The 20168-nt window shown below is 43.6% G+C and overlaps 1 protein-coding gene across 1 annotated transcript in view; it reads right to left on the bottom strand.

The window, feature by feature from the left end:
* LOC126481065 (rho GTPase-activating protein 1-like) overlaps positions 1 to 19804 on the bottom strand; it is a 96046-nt gene extending 76242 nt beyond the window's left edge. The window contains exons 1-2 of the mRNA XM_050104549.1: positions 19645 to 19804; positions 19301 to 19411 (exon numbers count right to left, since the gene is read on the bottom strand). Of these exons, the coding sequence (XP_049960506.1) occupies positions 19301 to 19411; positions 19645 to 19693 (160 nt within the window). The 5' untranslated portion in view covers positions 19694 to 19804. The remainder of the gene's footprint in view (positions 1 to 19300; positions 19412 to 19644) is intronic.
* Positions 19805 to 20168: the final 364 nt, after the last annotated feature.

The following is a 20168-nucleotide window of genomic DNA, read 5'->3' as shown; positions in this document are numbered from 1 at the left end:
CCTTACAGGGGGCCATCACATAAAGGCCGAAACATGTGAGACTCCATTTAGTCACCACTTACGACAGGCAGAAACATCTCAGGCCTATTCTTACCCCAAGACCTGCACGGGGTGGACAGTGGTATTTCAGGAGCTTCAGCATACAGACTCTCAACCGGGCTAGTGTAAAAGGCACCAGTGGCCAAACGGATTGTGGATAGTGTTGAGACGGTGTAAAAGGGATGGACGTGCAGATGCATAAACAAAGAACTCATAGTTAAGTTTTGAATGGACAAGGGACTGGTACAAATGTAGGAGGGTGGTTCAATCGGCACCCCACGAAGTACCATTGAGGACATACAGGACACTGAGTAACCCCATGCAGTGGGCTGCCACGTAAGACAAATGGGAGAACCAAGAGTGTTTTCTATCGTGCATGAGCCCCAGGAATTTCATAGTTTCAATGAATGGACGGGCAAAAGGCCCAAAACGTAAAGTTGGTGGGAGAAACCAACTGCGTCACCAGAAATTCATACAGACGGTTTTGTCAGAGGAGAAGCGAAAGCCATTGTCAATGCTCCAGGAGTGAAGACAATCATGACATCACTGAAGACGCCGCTCAGTGAGATAGGTCCACGGAGAACTGCAATAGATGGCAAAATCGTCAACAAAAAGGGGGTCAGAGATGCCCGGTGGGAGACAGGCCATTACAGGGACAATGGCGGTAGCAAACAGGATGACACTCAGGACAGAACCTTGAGGCACCCTATTTTCCTGGATAAAGGTGTCCAACAAGGCAAAACCCACACGCACCTTGAAAACTCAATCATTTAAAAATTCCTGAAGGAAATAAGGCAGTCGGCAACAGAAGCCCCATGTGTAAAGAGTAGGGAGGATACCAGTTTCCGAGCAGATGTTGTAGGCCTTTTCTATACCGAAAAACACAGTCACAGTCTGGGATTTCTGCAGAAAACCATTCATGACATGGGTGGACAAAGTAAAGAGTTGTTCAACTGCAGAACGCCGCACTCTAAATCCACATTGTGCATTTGTTGGTAAATTGTGAGTCTTGAGCCACCATACCAGCTGGGCATGAATCATAAGTCCCATCACCTTGCAAACGCAGCTGTTAAGAGAGATGGGACAGTAGCTAGGAGGAAGGTGTTTGTCCTTACCGAGCTTAGGTATGGGTATGACAGCGGCTTCATGCCAAAGTGCAGGAAATGTGCCCTCTACCCATATGTGGTTGTACATGTTAAGCAGAAAGTGCTTGCTTACTAGAGAAAGGTGCTGCAACATCTGAACATTGACAGTGTGTGGCCCTGGGGCGGAGGATCGAGATGAAGTGAGAGCATGATCTAGTTTCCCCATAGTAAAGGTGCCATTGTAGCACTCCCGGTTCTGAGAAGAGAAGGGTATCGCCCGAGCCTCCTCCCCTTGTTTCCGATGGAGGAAGGCAGGGTGATAGTGGGAAGAACTCGAAACTTCCACAAAATGGCTGCCCAACGTGTTGGAGACGACAACAGGGTCCACAATGACATCGTTTGCAACTGTCAGGCTGAAAATTGGCAAATGGATGTTGGTCCCAGAGAGCCGTCGGAAGTTGGCCCACACAACAGGGGAAAGAGGGTGGAACTATTACAAGAACTAGTGAATGAAATCAGCTAGCTTTTTTGCTATCCTGAAGAACGCGACAACACTTTGCATGCATCTGTTTATAATGAATGCAGTTCATCAGGATCACGGTTAAAATGCAGAGAGCACGTCTCTGTGCACAAATTGCACCGCAGCATGCCTCAGTCCGCCAATGGACTGGGACATGGCGTGGTAAAGAGGAAGTGTAAGGAATGGAACGTTCTGCAGCAGTAAGGATAATGTTTTTGAGATATTCCACCTGGTCATTACAACTTAGTTGCCAGGGAGGAGTAAAGCCACCAGTCAGCCTTATAAGCTGCCATTTGGGTGTGCACGCAGGTGGGGTAGGAGTCAGCAAACAGATAGCACATGGGACATGGTCACTCAAGTAGGTGTCAGAAAGAACAGACCACTCACGATGATGGGCAAGCTGTGTATTGCAGAAGGATAGGTCAAAATGGGAATAGGTGTGCGACGACTCGGAAAGGAAAGTGGGTGCTCCAGTGTTAAGGCAAAAGAGGTTGATTTGATTAAGATCAGCCAAGAGGGCACCTCTCTGACAGATTCTGGGAGAACACCAAAAGGGATGATGCTCATTAAAGTCACCAAGTAGCAGAAATGGGGGATACAGCCGCCCAATAAGCTGAGGGAAGTCTTCCCTGGTGATATTGAATGATGGAGGGACATAAATGATACAGAGGGAAAAGGTCAGGTGGGGAAGAAAAAGGCGAACTGCAACAACCTGAAGATGGGTAGCCAGGGAGGTGGGTTGACTATGCATGTCATCCCGTATGAGCAGCAAGACGTCCCCATGAAATAGAATGCCAACCTCAGGGGGAAGGTCCAGGAGGAAATGTAAAAGCTCAAAGCACTCATGAGGACGCAATTTCGTTTCCTGGAGGCATAGTACAAGAGGACACTGCAATGCAAAACACAGCTGTAAATCCTCTTTGTGGGACCGAAGGCCACGAATGTTCCATTGAAGAAGAGTCATGATGATGAAGAGATGTGGGAGTGTCACCTTGGCAGCTGCCGAGTGACAGTCTGTGAAGAGTAGCTGCTACAGGGCACAGTCTGGGATTTCTGCAGAAAACCATTCATGACATGGGTGGACAAAGTAAAGAGTTGTTCAACTGCAGAACGCCGCACTCTAAATCCACATTGTGCATTTGTTGCTCCATGGGGTCAACAGAAGCATCAGATTGCTTGTGCTGTTGGTCTGTGCAGTCCAACGCTGAAAAACAGTTGGTAGTGTGCACCGGCGACACGGATGCCGGCCAGGCTAAGGTATCACTTGGCAACACCATCAAAGTGGATCGAGTCGGCGAAGGAGAAGACTATTTGCCTTTGGTGGACTTCTTCGAACCTTTCTGGTTAGAGGAAGACTCCGGTGTTGTTTGGCTGGAGGGACGTAGGAAGTCTTCATGGGAGTACTCCTTCTGTCCTTTCCGGCCTACCAGTTGTGTAGCTAGTGGCTTCACCCCATGAGGGAAGAGTTTGATAGCTTATTGCACAGCTAGAGGAGGAGGGGGGGGGGGGGGATGGTGATACTACCTTGACACTGGGCAATTTCACAACCTCAGAGCTGAATTTGAGTTCACATGTCTGCGTGGCCATGTCCTTCATGGAGTGAGGGGGTAAGAAGAACAGAACTATATGTGCCAGACGGGAGAACGCAGGGTCTGTGACTGCCAATAAATTGCGAATGACTTGGTCAAACACTTTTTCCTTTACCCAAATCTCTTTGACAACCCACTCATCAACATACACGGGACAATCCCTAGAGAAGGTGGCATGGCCAGCATTGCAGTTGATACAGTGGGGAGAAGGAGGTGGACAATCGTCGTCGTGTGCATCCCTACCATAGGTTACACATTTGGCTGGGTGTTGACAATACAATGCCACTGGTAGCAGCACATCGGGTTCGGAATGCACGGCCGGTCTGTTATAATTTCATAGCCTGCTTTGATCTTGGACAGAAGCACCACTCTATCAAAGGTGGGAAAAAGAGTGCGGATGGGCACTAGGGAGGAATCTACCTTTGTCATCACCCGATGGACGGCAATGATACCCTGATCAGAGAGGTAAGATTGGATTTCAGCCTCGGTTAGACCAACGAGCAGCCTAGTGTAAGTAACACCACGGGAAGAATTCAAAATTCTATGGGCCTTGACACAAACAGGGTAGCTGTGGAGAAGCAAGGTGGCAAGCAGTTGTTGTGCTGGAGACTAAGAAGTAGTCTCCAAAAGCAAAGTGCCATTCTGTAAATGAGAGCAGGATTTCACAGGACTGGCAATCATCAACACCTTTCTGAATAACAAGTGGACTTACTGTGGTGAAGGACTGACCGTCTTCAGTATGTGAGACCTCGAGGAATCGTGGTGCAGTGGAAAGGGTTTTTGAATTGTTAGCCTCATTACATTTACGTTTCATAGATGATGTCTGTGAAGATGATTGGCTCATTGTGAGAAAATCAACCATGTTTGCCAGTGTCTCCAATGGTGCACTTCGTCTAACTGCCCCCCCCCCTCTTTCATGAGTGGTGCACCTGCCTTAGGTGATTGTTCACACCTGAGGTCACACCTCTCGAACACCTGAGAGACGGAACAATCGGCAATTTAGGAAGGTTGCAGCTCAGGCAATCACCCCTCCCTGGACCTGGCCTGTACCAGGGGGAACATGCAAACCCTATTCGTTGACCCAGGGCAGGGAATTACACGTTACCCAGTCACCTGTTATGTGTTAGATGCATGGGCAGGCCTTCCGCAGCGCAAAGGGAGGAAGAAGAAAAAGAGGAACCTCACACACCGAAGTGGAGGAATGAGAGGTAAAGGGAAACAAAGAAAGGAAAAGGGAGCGAAAAACTAGTGGTGAGACTGTTTTGATGTCAGCGACAGACAATGCGGAACATTCTCAATAACACTCCAGACATGTTCCTCAAGGGAGGGGGGAAAGAACAGGAAGAGGATAGAGAAGAGGATAGACATGCAGCACAGAAGGGAAGAAATGCTGCAAAGGCTGGGGCCCCTTGGTAACCAAGCACAAACCTGACAAAGTGTCGTACCTCCTGTGGGGTAAGTTTGTAGATGCCTGCAGCATGGAGAGCATCTACAGGATCCTTAGTGGCCCTCAACAGACCTCAGGATTCCTCTGTTAACAAACACTGCTGGAGATTACGTAAGTCAGTCTCCACCTTAGCCAAACATGCTGGAGGAAGGACACATTTACCAGGTCCATACAGAAGTGCTATATATAGCCAACATGGAAGAAAACTAAGTCTGTTAGAAAGTAATAAAACATTTAGCTCAAAATCCCCAGCTGATTCTAAACAATCAATTACAGGTGAGCACATCCCACTTTTAAGCTTCATATGATGCAATCAACCATCCACACCCACGGACCATCACAGTGACACATATTGCCACACAAAATTAAAACACAATAGAATTTTACATTCCTCACCTTACTTACCTCACAATATAACTTGTAATACTGAAATATTGTGTATTTTAATTATGTACTGGGTTTAAAACTGCCCACTGTGTATACTGTAATTTACAATGCAAAACACGTTTGTTGCTCAACATAAATGAAGACTCTCCAAATTTCTCCTTGGTATTGTTCACTGCTTGCTCAGTGTACAGACAGCTACAACTCTGCCTCACTCCCTTCTCAACTAAGACTACCCTTTCATGTCCTCCAACTACTTTAATTCCAGTCTGGTTTCTGTACAAGATTTAAATAACTTTTTGCTCCCTGTATTATATCCCTGCTACTTCAGAATTTCAAAGAGTGTACGGCAGCCAACACTGTCACGAACAACTCTGAAATACAGAAAAGTCTTGATTGCACAATTCTTTATTAAGCATTACGTGTTTTGAACTTTCATCATCAGACTGATGCTGTGGAATGTAAAGAAATTAATGACAGAAAATATACATAAGTGTGCATCTAAGTATTCCAATATAGAGCAATTCCAAAGAGTATCAAATTTACATAAATATCAAATTTCAATACAGAGCTCATTTAAGTGAGAGCATAAGCTTAATACAATAAAAAACTCACCTCATATATGGGTCTTTTACAGTGCCACCATCTATCCAATAGTAAACAATGGCGAGTACATGGCGCTAGCATTGACCATAGAAAGCAAGTTAAATAGCAACTTCACAGACTTCTATACACTGTGATTAATTACATGTCAGCAAATCGTGAACAAAATTAACAAAAACATTTTTGCTACTTTTATAGAAGAGAAACTCAAACAAACCGTCTTTAGTCAATAATCAAAACAGAAGACAATTGTAACCAATTGGTATAATATTACCATAAAACTAATATGAGTAATAAGTAAAATGTAAGTGTGAAGGAATAAAATTGCATCTACTTAGAGTTGTTATACATGACCGATATTATAACTTTACTTTTTAATATAAAATAAAGAAAAAATGTAATATTTCATTTCAAACTGTTGACACTCATCAAGGTTTACCTGAATGATTGTACTGTATGTCATCCATTGTTTGTTCGACCTATGTAATAATTACAGTTGGTCATACTCGTGTAACATTTCTTTGCATGATGGTTGTAGATGAATAACAGCTGGTCATTTACACGATCTAACACCTTGTTAAGGAGTATTGAGAGAGAGTCTTTTATCATATAATACTCCTTTCATTTCAAGTTCTTACCACCAATCCAGCTCATCTAAATGATTCTGTTATGTCATTTATCAGATGTTTGTCTATTGTAAAGTGACTACATCTTGTGATACTTATGTACATTTACTATTTGATGGATGTGAACTTATTCCTTCACACTTACAATTTACTTATTACTTATATTGGTTTTATGTTTATATTGTACCACACCAGCTATTTTCATTATTGACTAAAGACTACATCTGTAAAGTGTTTTATGGTGTTACCTAACAACACACTTTTCATGCTGTTTGTTTTGAGTTTTTCTTCAAAAAAAGTAGCAAAAATGTAGTTGTCAAATTTGTTCATGAGATGCTGACATTTAGTTAATCATAGTGTACAGATATTTGTGAAGTTAATCTTAGACTTGTTTTCTATTGTGATTGTTAGCGCGCCATGTACTGGTCATCTCTTACCTCATTGACAGTGCAGTCGCCACACTCAGTTTGGTTGGTTGCTTGGTTTAAAAGAGGGGGGGGGGGGGGGGGGGGGGGACCAAACTGCTAGGTCATCGGTCCCTTTTCCAAATAAAACAATGCCACAAGGGTGAGAATAAAACAAACAAGACTGACAACACAAAATGGAGATAAAGGAAAAACCACAAGAACGACGGAAGGGAAACAAACACTTACATGGTAAAAAGGAGAGAAGAAAACCACAGAAATGCAAGGAACATGTATAAGAGATTAAAACGCCAAAACAGATTACCATGGCTGGCTGACCATGCGAATAAAAAGGAGAAGCCAGCCACTCTGCAACACATTAAAACCTCCACCCTAAAAGCACTAGGGTGGAGCACACAGAGGGACAAAGGACATGCACTAAAATTTAGATCAAATGATAAAACACACCCTCACGAATCAAACATGAAACTACATCAGCCGATGAGGCATTGTCAGTTAAAATTAGTGGCAACGAGTCCGGTAACCGAAGATTTCATCGGACGGTGGTCAGAGTGAAACAGTGCACCAGAATATGGGCCACTGTCAACCAGGCGCCGCACCACACTGAGGTGCAAGAGGTAGACGTGGGTCGCCCAAGTGTGACCAATGCAGAGCCAGCAGAGAACCACAGACTCCCTGCGAGAGGCCCGCATGGAGGACTGACACGTTTGTAGTCTCCTTAATGGCACGCAGTTCGTTGTGCTTACTGAGACTATGCCATTCCTTCTCCCAAAGCCGAAAAACCTGGCGACGTAAAAACGAATGCAGGTCAGTTATTGGAATTCCAATCTCCATAAGCACTTTCCATGTAGCCTGTTGGGCCAGCCTGTCAGCAAGTTCATTGCCTGGGATTTTGACATGTCCTGGGGTCCACACAAACCACTGAATGACAGGACAGTTCCAGTTCCAGGGCATAGATGGACTCCTGGATGGTCACCACCAAAGGATAACAAGGGTAGCACTGCTCGATAGCTTGTAGGCTGCTCATGGAGTCAGTACACAGAAGAAACGACTCCCCAAGGCATGAATGGATGAGCTCAAGAGCATGAGATATAGCCACCAGCTCCGCAGTGAAAACACTGCAGCCATCGGGCAAGGAATGCTGTTCAATATGTCATCCATGGACATAAGTGAAGCCGACGTGACCATCAGCCATCAGTGTAAACCACTTCATGGCCTCGGTACATGCCTAGAATGGAGATGAAGTGACAGCGGATAGCAGTGGGATGAAATGAGACCTTGAGGCTATACGAGAGGTCCAGGCGAAGCTGCGGCCTAGTTGTACACCATGGAGGTGTACACAATTGGACCTCTAGTATAGGTGGTAAGGGCAAGGACTCCAGTTCAGACAGAAGGGATCGAACACAAACTGCAATTGTAAGCCCTGATCTGGGCCACCGATGCAGGAGACGAACCGCCTTGGGTGGGCAAAGGTGATGGTAATTTGGATGCGCAGAACTACGAATGTGTGCAATGTAACTGGTGAGCAACTGTGCACACCTGACCTGTAATGGAGACTCCAGCCTCCGCAAGGACGCTGGTCACTGGACTCATCGTAAAAGCTCCTGCTGCTAGTTGAACGCCACAGTGGTGCACTGGGTCGAGTAAAAACAACGCTGAGGGTGTCGCCGGGCCATAAGCCAGACTCCCATAGTCAAGGTGAGATTGAACAACGCAGAGTGATCTGCACCCCAGTTGGTGTTGCTCAGGTAGTGGAGGGCATTGAGGTGCTGCCAGCACTTCCACTTAAGCTCACGAAGGGGAGAAAGCCAAGTCAATCAGGTGTTGAAAACTTGTCCTAAATATCGATATGTCTCCACTACAGTGAGGGGATCATCAGTGAAGTAAAGTTCTGGTTCTGGATGAATGGTACGACACTGACAGAAGTGCATAACACACAACTTTGCCGCCAAAAACTGAAAGCCATGGGCTCGAGCCCATGACTGCGTCTTGTGGATGGCTGCCTGTAGGCACCTCTCAGGGACACCAGTACTGGTCGAGCAGTACGAAATTCAGAGGAGCTGTACAAAATGCAGAAGTCGTCTGCATACAGAGACAGTGAGAAGGACGGCTCTACAGCTGCTGCTAGACCATTAATGGCCACTAAAAATAGTGATACCCTCAATACAGAGACCTGCGGGACCCCATTCTCCTGGATATGGGGAAAACTATGCGAAGCACCAACTTGGACACGGAAAGTACGAACTGACAGGAAATTCTGGATAAAAATCGGGAGTGGGCCACAGAGACCGCACTCTTATAATGTGCCAAGGATATGATGTCCCCAGGTGGTGTCATATGCTTTTCGTAAATCAAAAAAGGCGGCAACAAGGTGTTGGTCTGGGAAAGGCTGTTCAGATGGCAGACTCAAGGGACACAAAATTATCAGTGGTAGAGTGACCCAGGTGGAAGCCGCCCTGGCACGGAGCCAGTAGGCCACATGGCTCAAGGACCCGACCCGACCCAACCCAACCCAACCGCCTACACACCATACATTCCAGCAGCTTACAAAGAACGTTGGTGAGGCTGATGGGCCGATAGCTATCCACACCAAGCGGGTTTTTGCCAGGTTTGAGCACTGGTATGATGATGCTCTGCCGCCAGTGCGATGGAAAGACACCATCGCACTACATTCAGTTGAAGACCACGAGGAAATGTGGCATGTAGACAGCCAAGATATGTTTAATCATCTGACTGTGGATCCGATCAGGCCCAGGAGCTGTGTCGGGACACTGTGCAAGGGCACTCAGGAGCTCCCACTCTGTAATTGGGCGTCATATGGTTCACAGTGGCGTGTAGTGAACAAGAGGACTTTCCCTTCCATCCATCATTTGAGAGTGCAAAAAGCTGGGGGTAATTCTCCGATGCAGAGGTGCGAGCATATTGCACATCAAAGTGCTCAGCAATTGCTTCGGTAGATACCACGCCATTTATGTTAACACTGGGAACACCTGTTGGGGTCTTGTATCCAAAAGCTTGTTTGATCTTTGCCGAGACTTGAGAAGGTGACGTAGGCACCCATTGGTTGACACACACCTCTCCCAACGCTCCTGTTTCTGCCTTTTGATAAGCTGGCAAATGCGGGCACGGAACCGTTTAAAGGCTGTGAAGTGCTCCAGGGAAAGGTGCCACTGTAGAGCTAACTGATGCTCCTTAATTGCCTCAGTGATTTCCGGTGACCACCAAGGGACTGTCTTTCACCAGGGGCACCCTAAAGAACAAGGGATCGCATTTTCCGCCACAGAAATGATCGTTGTAGTTATCTGCTAACCACCACATCGATGTTACTATGTGGGGGAGATTCAACGGTGACAACAGAGGTGAAGGCTTCCCAGTCTGCCTTGTTTAAAGCCCATATGGGCAGGCATGCGTGGGCCTGACACTATGGCAGTGACAGGAAGATGGGGAAGTGGTGACTACCACAAAGGTCGTCATGTGCTCTCCAGTGGATAGATGGGAGAAGGCCAGGACTGCAAACTGAGAGATCAATGGCCGAATATGTGCCATGTGGCACACTGATATGTGTGGCGGGCCCAGTATATACGAGGTAGAGGTCGAATTGTGACAATAAATTTTCGACATCTTTGCCTCGGCTAGTAAGAACTGTGCCACCCCACAAGGGGTTATGAGCGTTAAAATCTCCCAAAAGTAGGAAAGATTTAGGGAGTTGATCAATCAGTGCAGCCAATACATTCAGGGGTACTGCACCATTTGGAGGAAGATATACATTGCAGACAGTTATTTCCTGTGTCATCCTTATCCTGACACCCACAGCTTCAAGAGGGGTTTGAAGGGACACAGGTTCACTACATACTGAGTTCAGGACATAGACGCAAACTCCAACTGGCTATTATTGTTGCTACAGATCCTGTAATATCCCTTATAGCCACAGAGGGCAGGGGTCTGCATTGCCAGGAACCAGGTTTCCTGGAGGCCAATGCAGAGCCACAATTCCACTGGAGGATGATGTTACGGTGAGTCTGGGAAGGCATGATGCGCACAAAGAGGCAGGCTATGCCTCAGGGTGAGCTGCTGCCTCTAACTGAGTATTTGTAGCCTACTTCTATGGTGGGTGAGTCATCAGTGAGATCCAGGTCTGCAGGAGATGCTAAGATCTCCACTGCATCCTCAGATGCAGAATTGATAGGGAGTGGTTGTGTTGGGGGCCACCAGAGGGTCTTGTTTCTTAGCAGACTACTACTTAGTTTGCTTGCTCTCTCGCTTCTCTTTAGGGGCTTGCTGGGAAGATTTCTCTAAAGCAGCTTCAAGCACGGAGGAAGACCGTGAAGCAGCTTTTGGCTCCTTGAGACACTAGCGAGTGTCCGCCGTGGCACTAGTGGAGACCGTGGGAGACAGGGCCCCAAGGGACCCGTTCCACACGAGAGGAGCTGGAGGAGGCTGTTGCTTCTCTGGCAGGTGGGAGGGGACCGCTGTCCCCTGCGTTTGGGGGGGGGGGTTTGTTCCCAAATTAGGTGCTTTGGGAGCAACAGAGGGAGGTTTGCCTCCAACCACCTAGGGTGCAGATGTATTCTGGTGACCCAGAGGACCGACTTTGTGGCACAGAGTGAGGAATCACAGGCACTTGGGACGACGATGGTGATGTAGCTGCAGCATATGTCACGTCAACTGAATGGGGTGCTATCTTTCGAATTTACGTTTAGCCTCTGTGTAAGTCAACCAGTCCAGGGTCTTTGACTCCATGATTTTCTGCTCCATTTGGAGTACTGGGCAGTCTGGTGAGCAGGGGAGTGGTGCTCTCCACAGTTGATGCAAGTGGGAGGTGGCATACATGGAGTACCTGGGTGCAGTGGACGTCCGGAGTCTCGACATGTGGCACTGGAATTGCCGTGGGAAGACATGCCCGAATTTCCAGCACTTAAAGCCCCGCATAGGGGGAGGGATATATGGTTTAACGTCACAGCAGTAAACCATCACCTTGACCTTTTCAAGCAGTGAATGAAATGAAACGCCCCCCCCCCCCCCCCCCCAAATTCTAAATTGGTGCAGAGCTCTTCGTCAGACTGCAAGAGGAGGTCACAATGGGAAATAATCCCCTTGACGGATCATGTTGAGGCTTTTATGAGGAGTGACGGAAACAGGAATATCACTCAGCTTGTCACAGGTGAGTAATGCTCGGAATTGGGCTGGGGATGCCGTCTGAACTAAGACTGCACTGTTTTGCATCTTTGACAGTGCCGTCACTTCTCCAAAATTATCATCAAAGTGTTCAACGAAAAATTGAGGCTTCTTAGGTAGAAAAGAGTCCCCATCGGTTCTGCTACAAACTAAAAACTGAGGTGAATATGGCTGTAGCTCTACGTTCCTCCCATAGTGTGGCAAGGGGAGGGGGGGGAGATGAATTAGGGTCATACCTGTCGGGATTATATTCTAACTTTCCCTTCTTAGAGACTGCTGGTGCCGTATGGTCACCAGCAAGAGATGACTTAGTCTGCTTCATTGTGAGTTATCCACCCTGATGCCACCCACTCCGATCAGGGGCTCTCGACACGGGTGCCACCCAGCCACAGCAAAGGCCAACTGGCATGATGACCGTTTCCAGGAGTCCTGATGCCCCAGGAAGACAGGCATCTACTCCTTGGCATACATGGGGAGTTTACAGCTCAGATATCAGCAGTGCAATCCGTGTGTTGTCAGGGGACTACCACCAAATGGGTACATGATGGCCTCACCACAATAGGCTGGCTACCGTGCTGGATATTGGGTGCAGAGAAATCCAATATTGTCATGGGGGCAATCAAGGACAGGAGACAATGGAAGAAGATGACATACCCCAGAAAGTGTCCTCGTCCAAATAGTTGAATCGCAGGTTGAGACGCAAAGCCATGACAAGAGACTCAGGAGATCAAATCTAAGGGCACTCGTGCACCACGTAAAGCATCCTTCCCTATATGGCCAGCACTTATGTAGAATTTTGAAAGTGGCATGTCAAACCATAGAATGGTAGGCCTACCTGAATTCTTAGAGCCAAAAAGTGTGAGATTCCTTTTAGTCACCTCTTATGACAAGCTGGAATACCTTGGGCCTATTCTAACCCCCAGACCCGCAGGGGAGCACACTCAATTCGGCACTGGTTCTAATGGATAGATGGTACTGACAAATATGACTACATGAGATGAGAATTGTATTATACTAAGTTTATGTGCTTACTTTACACTAAATTTTGATTTTTATGCAAGTACGATACTTTTTGGAATTTCTGTATATTGGAATACTTAGATGTACAATTGTGTATATTTTCTGCCATTAATTTCTTGTACACTTCATTCCATAGCTTCAGCCTGATGAGGAATTTTCTATATTTCAAAGCTGTGCCAAATCTGAATGGTTGCCTGCCTCTATTGTGGAAGTATTTCTACATCAAGTAATGGGAACTGTCAAAAACTTACTCTAAATCCACAAATGCTATAAATGTAGGTTTGCCTTTCTTCAAACTATCTTCTAGATCAACTCTTAAGGGCAGCATTGCCTCCCATCTTTAAAAAAAAAATAAAAAAAATTTGTATATATTTTGCAACTGTGAATCATTAAAATTCTGATCACAGTATTTTATCTCCAATCTCATCTTTATTCTCTTCTCCTTTTATCCTGTAGTTCATTTCCCTTGTGGAGACCTTCTATATATTCCTTCCTCCTTTCACTTCTTAGCTTAGTACTGGCTTTCAATATGAACTCTTAATATTCATGTAGTTGTTTTGCTTTTTTGCAAAGGTCTCTCTAATTTTCCTATATGCAGCATCTATGTTTCTCCTAGTTATGCATACTTCTACAGCCCTTCATTTATTCTCTAATCATTCCTGCTTAGCTATTTTGCACTTTCTGACACTCAGTTTTCTGAATGTCTGTATTCTCTTTCACCCACTTCACTTGCTGCATTTTTATATTTTCTTCTTTCATCAATTAAGTTCAATAACTTATGTGTTACCCAGGGATTTCTAGTGGTGTTTGCCCTTTCACCCATGTGATCCTTTGCTGCCTTAACTATTTTAGCTCTCAACGGTAGCCAATCACCGTCTGCTCCATTCCTTTCTATTATTTCAGTCAAATGTTGCCTGATGCTCCCTCTCAAACTTTCAACAACCTCTGGTTCCTTCAATTAATCCAGTTTTCATCTCCTTAATTTCCTACCTTTTTTTCAATTTCTTCAGTGTCAATCCACTGAACCAATAAATTATGACCAGAGTCAACATCAGTCCTGAAAAGTCTTACAATTTAAATCTGGTTTTGAAATCTCTACCATACCATTATACAATCAATATGAAAGCTTCCAGTGTCTCCAGATCTCTTCCACATATACACCCTTCATTTCACGATTCTTAAACCAGTGTTAGCGATGATTAAATCATGCTCAGTGCAAAATTCTACCTCATAGCTTCCTCTGCCATTACTTTCTCTCTGTCCACATTCTTCTACTATCATTCCGTCTCTTTGTTTTTTTATTTATTTATTTATTTTATTACCAAAACCCAGTCCCCCATCACAATTAAAATTTTTCTATCCCGTAACTATCTGAGTAATTTATTTTATTTCATCATACATTCTTTCAACCCCTCTGTCATATACTGACCTAGTTGCTATATAAACTGGTACAACCACAGTGGGTGTTGGCTTAGTGTCTATCTCGGCTATGATAATGTGTTCATTATGCTGTTCATAGTAGATTATCTGTATTCCTACTATCTTATTATTATATTTGCCCTTGCATTACGGTTATTTGATTTTGTGTTGATACCCTGAACTTAGCTGACTAGAAACCCTGTTCTTCCTGTCACTGCACTTCATTAATATACACAGCATCTAACTTCAACCCTATTACTCTTTTTACATTCTCTACCCTACCCACCCGATTAAGGTATCTAACATTCCACACTCTGACCTGTAGAATGCAAGCTTTGTTTTTCCTAATAACTCTTGTTATTAACTGCAAAAACCATACTGGAATAAATGTGTTGGCACACGTTTATACCTAGGTCTTTGAAAACACTTATGCAGCATGCCCAGTTGCCAAAGTCATATAACGTTCTTAATGCACAATAACATAAATATACTGCTTGACAAAGTAAGTGAAGCACCCAGAAGGGGTGGTGAAAGCAAAATGAAACTTTACAAATTGAGAAGATATGTGGTGCTGTCTGAACAACTGCAACATGAAGCCCACTTATCAGTACGATTCTGCAGCCCTTCTGGCCTCGATGGATGCTCTGATTAGGCTGAGAAGGGTATTATAAAGTTGTTGCAATAACTCCCAAGGCAAGCTGGTGAAGAATGGGTCTCTCCCCATATTGGCACTGTACTTGCCAACAAGGTGGTCATCCAGGGTAGTGGAGAACCTTGAATCATCACTGATCATAATGTGGCACAATTTAACAGCAGTCCCTACTTCTGGTGATGGCTCCATTCCAAACACAGCTGTTTGTGTTGTAAAGTTAATGACAACCTAAATATGGGACAATCATTTCCTAGTCTGGCTGCAGCTAGTCTCCAACCAATGGTGCAGGATGACGCAAAATGGTGCAGGGAATCCATTACCAGTTCTCTGATGGTAGGTGCAGATGTGAAGGGGTTACAATGTGCTTGGTGCACAATGTGCCAGTGCTTCCTTGTGGTGGTCAGACCTGATCGACTGGAACCTTGTTGATACGTATAATCCTGTCATTCTATTCCCACACAGTCCAATATTGCACTAAAGTCACATCTGAATGCCCTGCAAATCTGAGCATTGCATGATTTGACCTGGCAGCCAAATGAACACCCAAAATCAGATCCCTTTCAAACTTTGTCAGGCACTGATAATGCCATCTGACAAGGGTGCAGCATATCTGTGTCCTTCACATAGTTCAAGCTCCTTCCAAGCCCAACCAGGGCTGGTAACAACATTAAAAACAACCAAAACTAACACCCTCTGCAGATACCTACAATCCAATCATTTACATACCTATCAATGGCATGAATGTGTACAGAGTTACAATAACATTCAACCATTTCTTCTGGTTGTCTTTCTTTTTACTTATTTATTCATTTTTTTCTTTTCAGCAATGCTGCTTTGCCCCTGAATATTATGTAATAACACAGCACTGAGTGAAAGTATGGAAAGATCTTTAACAGGCCCTTCTACAAGCCAACACAATGAGAGAGACTTCCACGTGCAAAGCAGATAAAGCTGAGATTTTTGGTTCTATATGTGTGCTGGTGCCATACATTATCCATTTGTATAGTGGGGAGCTTTATCCAACATCAGCAAGTTATTCTCTATTTCTGGATGAAGCAGTAGTACCAAAAATTTTCCAATATGTCATCAGTAAATTATGTATGCAGCAGAAGCCACAGCATGTAAAATTAATGCTGCCCAATGGTATTTAAAATTCAAATACTATCAACTGTGAACCCAACTTAGAGCAATGGTGCACTTTCCTGGTGTTGAATGTACAGTGGCTGCACTAAGCTTGTCACCTACAGTTTCATTAGTCAGGCATTTAAGTTACATGCTAACCAAGTCAAAATAACATGTCAGTCATTTACATGCAAACCGAGTCAAAATAACATATACGTTTTTCTGAACCGACATGCACTGTGGATTTCTTTGGAGGCATAAATCCCCTTCACTTGAACTTGGACGAATACGTGGTGAGTATTTTCACATGCCAAAACAAGGCTGTCAACATTTCCAACATAGTGTTGAAGTTGAGGACATTTTGGAAGTCCCATAATGACAATGATGATTGACACAAGCAATAAATAATGCTCATTTACAAATGAAATAAGTTTATGGCAATACATTCTGTCAGCAACTATTTTACTGATTTGAAAACAGACAAATCTCTAGGTTTTACGACAATTTACAATAAACGAAAGAATTTTCTGATAGTGAAACTCATGCCACAGTACTTGGGAAATTGGTGGTGAATAACCAATTTTATCAGCTGAAGACTCAAGAATATCAATTCCATCAGAAATCACTTATAGGACTAAAAGTGGCATTTCAACTACAGCACCAATGTAAACAAAAGTGGGGATGTAACTAACTTGGCACATGACTTTACTGAGGCCAAACTGATTATAAAAATATTCTAATGGATACATACTGCCAAACGTGTTACTGTTCCATAATTTCTTGGGCATAATAGATGTGAATATTATTTGTTTGAAATCAATCAAATATTAACTATTTTTGTTAGTTTAAGAACACTAGTGTACAATTTTCTTAATTACTCTAAAGTATAATTATGGGCCTATACTTTGTTCCAGTTATTAGCTAGCGTCAGATCTCTTTCAAGGTTATCAGTCTTTGAGAGACTGGAGCCTCTGCTGCCAAATGGAAAATGACCAGTCAACCTCAGGGCATCCTAGTTACAACACAAATCCTAAAATGTTTTGTCAATTTCTTAATGCCTGGATGCAAAAACCTTCAAAACAAGTCTCACTGTACGCACACAGGCAGTACTGCCATAATGAAAGTAGCAACTTTTTCTTCACTGTAGCATGATTTTGCTATCTAATAACTTGTGTGGTAAATAAACAACAACACTTACATTTATTCACCTAATTTAATCATACTTTCACCTTCAAGTTACCTGATTTTCTATAATTTCAACACACATTTCACATTTACTTTACAAGTGTTTCTGTTTATAAGTATGGGCTTGGTTCAGCATATTGTTCACTAGTTCCTCCCCATAACTTTGATAATTTTTCCATTTTGTTATGATGGCACTTTTGTCTCAGCAGCAGACAATGGCATTTTCATGTCACCTGAATTGCTAAATGTTATGGTTACTCATATACTTCTCCTAAGTTGGCCTTTTCTCAGGTTACTGACATGAATCATTTATCCAATAGACACCACTGAAAACCATTTATTACGAAATTATTGGCTGTGAGATTCTAACTCTCAGTACCAAATACCACAGTCGTCGTGAAGCCATATTAGGTGTTGTTATAATGTAGTAAATTGTATAAACAGCGCTGAAGAAGTTCAAGAAACAAATAAGTTTATTTTGGAGTCACCACAAGGTGCTTCATACAATTTTTACTAGACAACTGGTTTCAGTCACATGACCATTATCAAGAACAAACAGTTCAATTGGTTACACATGTTGTCTTAATCTACAGGTCTATGTGGACAATTAAGATTGATAAGCCATTTGCAAATGATGATTATGGTATAAAGTGTTAAGACACCAGTGAGATCGGGTTGACGGAGGAGATAGAGAAGATCCAAAGAAGAGCGGCGCGTTTCGTCATAGGGTTATTTGGTAACCGTGATAGCGTTACGGAGATGTTTAACAAACTCAAGTGGCAGACTCTGCAAGAGAGGCGCTCTGCATCGCAGTGTAGCTTGCTCACCAGGTTTCGAGAGGGTGCGTTTCTGGATGAGGTATCAAATATATTGCTTCACCCTACTTATACGTCCCGAGGAGATCACGAATGTAAAATTAGAGCACGGAGGCTTTCAGACAGTCATTCTTCCCGCGAATCATACGCGAATGGAACAGGAAAGGGAGGTAATGACAGTGGCATGTAAAGTGCCCTCCGCCACACACCGTTGGGTGGCTTGCGGAGTATAAATGTAGATGTAGAGATAGTTCATCATGCCTGCAAATGATCTGATATGATGTATAACCGTACTGAATGTTTATACGTACTGAATCTTGTCAACTTAATAGTGGTCGCCCGAAACTAGATGTCCAGCAAAGTTTATATCTATTAAGCTGTGTATGGTTGTTCCATACAACAAAACAAATCAAATAAAAAAATATTGTGATAAATTGTTTGCATCTGGTTTACAGTTGTATAAAATAGTATCACACATCTGACATGCATGGCACCTCTCTCTTAAATAAACAAACAAATGTAGGTTTACTTTAATGTAAACAAACACTGTATACTAAGATCAACATCACCACCACCACCACCATAATAACACAAAAATTTAGCCTACACATGCAATCATCGGACATGCAGTCTTATGGTTAATAGAAGTTACAAAATCAATTTTACATGTCACCTGCAAGTACGCACGATGCTCACACATCGATACTTTCATACCTAGAGTATGATATGTTACTATGTACAGACAATGCACTTTTTAAAAAAATGTGGTAAGGCTAGATAAGTTTCTTACAAACAGGAAACTGCATCCTAAGGACAAGAAATCATTTGATTTTTCCGCTAATGATAAACATGCCATGGAAGAAACTACAGGATATCAAATAGCTTTGAGAATTCCTCTTACAAACAACGTAAATGTACACACTGTTTTAGTTTCGATAGTTTACAGTTTAGTTACGGGAACGAGTAAAAAAGGCAAGCGAGACAGAGGTAATATCAGTATGCATGCTCAATGTTGAAAGATTCCATTGACAGGACAGATGCAACAAGATACATTTTTAATACTCTTTGACAACTTGGCAATTATATACCTATACTTTAGAGTGTTAGGTCAACATTACGAAAGAAGCATGCGGTTAGGGGGTTAAGATGAGGCGGGAGGTACTGCGCACTTTTAACATTGAATGCCACTCTTACCACTTGTGACTGTTGCATGCTGCAATTCAGTGTCATCAAATTCCAAATTTGGTTCATAATCATGGTAATCTGATAAACTGGGATACGGATCCTCGTTATCATTATGTGCAGCTAGAGAAACGAACAAACATAACATATTGAACATTCCGTGAATACATAATATCCAGAGTTGATTCCAGGCAATCGAACATTTTATTTATTCGACTACCGACGGCCTTGATAACATCTCACATTGCTTTTTCTAAAGTACACAATTATCATCACAAACAACTGACAAATACTTTTAAGACGAATGTCATCAACTCCCATTACGAACTTCCAAATCATTAGTAATTCGTGTGTACCTGACACTGTCTTCGTTGGGCTCAACTTTGCTTGGTATTCCGCTTCCATTTCCACGTTAATTTTTATACTATTTTCACTTGAACAGCAAATGGTATACCCTGACAACGGACATCACTGACTCTCATCACACCTCACAAAGCGTTACTCCCATGTCTCAAACAAAGCTGTACTCCAAACTACTTGTTTTGATGTCGTCAGTACTGCCAACGTACAAACAAAGATATTGGTAGAGCTCCGCTAAGAACATCCTTGACTTTCTATGTGTCAGTTTCTCGTCGAGTCAGGCTATCGAATCCGCTACGCAATGGACGTCAGCGGAACGGAACGGCAGACGACGTATGGTTACACTACATGTAATGTCAACAATACGTCTCTTTGCTTAGCCCCATGCTGAATGGTAAATATGGATTTATAAGATACTATCCGTAACACAAAACATTGGATTATAGAGTCAGACTTAAGGTCAATTCACACTGGCCGTCAAGGGACCGTCACGTCACGACAGTGTGTATTCACACTGTTC

The sequence above is a fragment of the Schistocerca serialis genome, chromosome 5 (assembly GCF_023864345.2).
Source record: "Schistocerca serialis cubense isolate TAMUIC-IGC-003099 chromosome 5, iqSchSeri2.2, whole genome shotgun sequence".
Classification (NCBI taxonomy): Eukaryota; Metazoa; Arthropoda; class Insecta; order Orthoptera; family Acrididae; genus Schistocerca; species Schistocerca serialis.
Note: the sequence above shows the minus strand (reverse complement) of the source record. Positions and strands in the feature narration are given on the sequence as shown.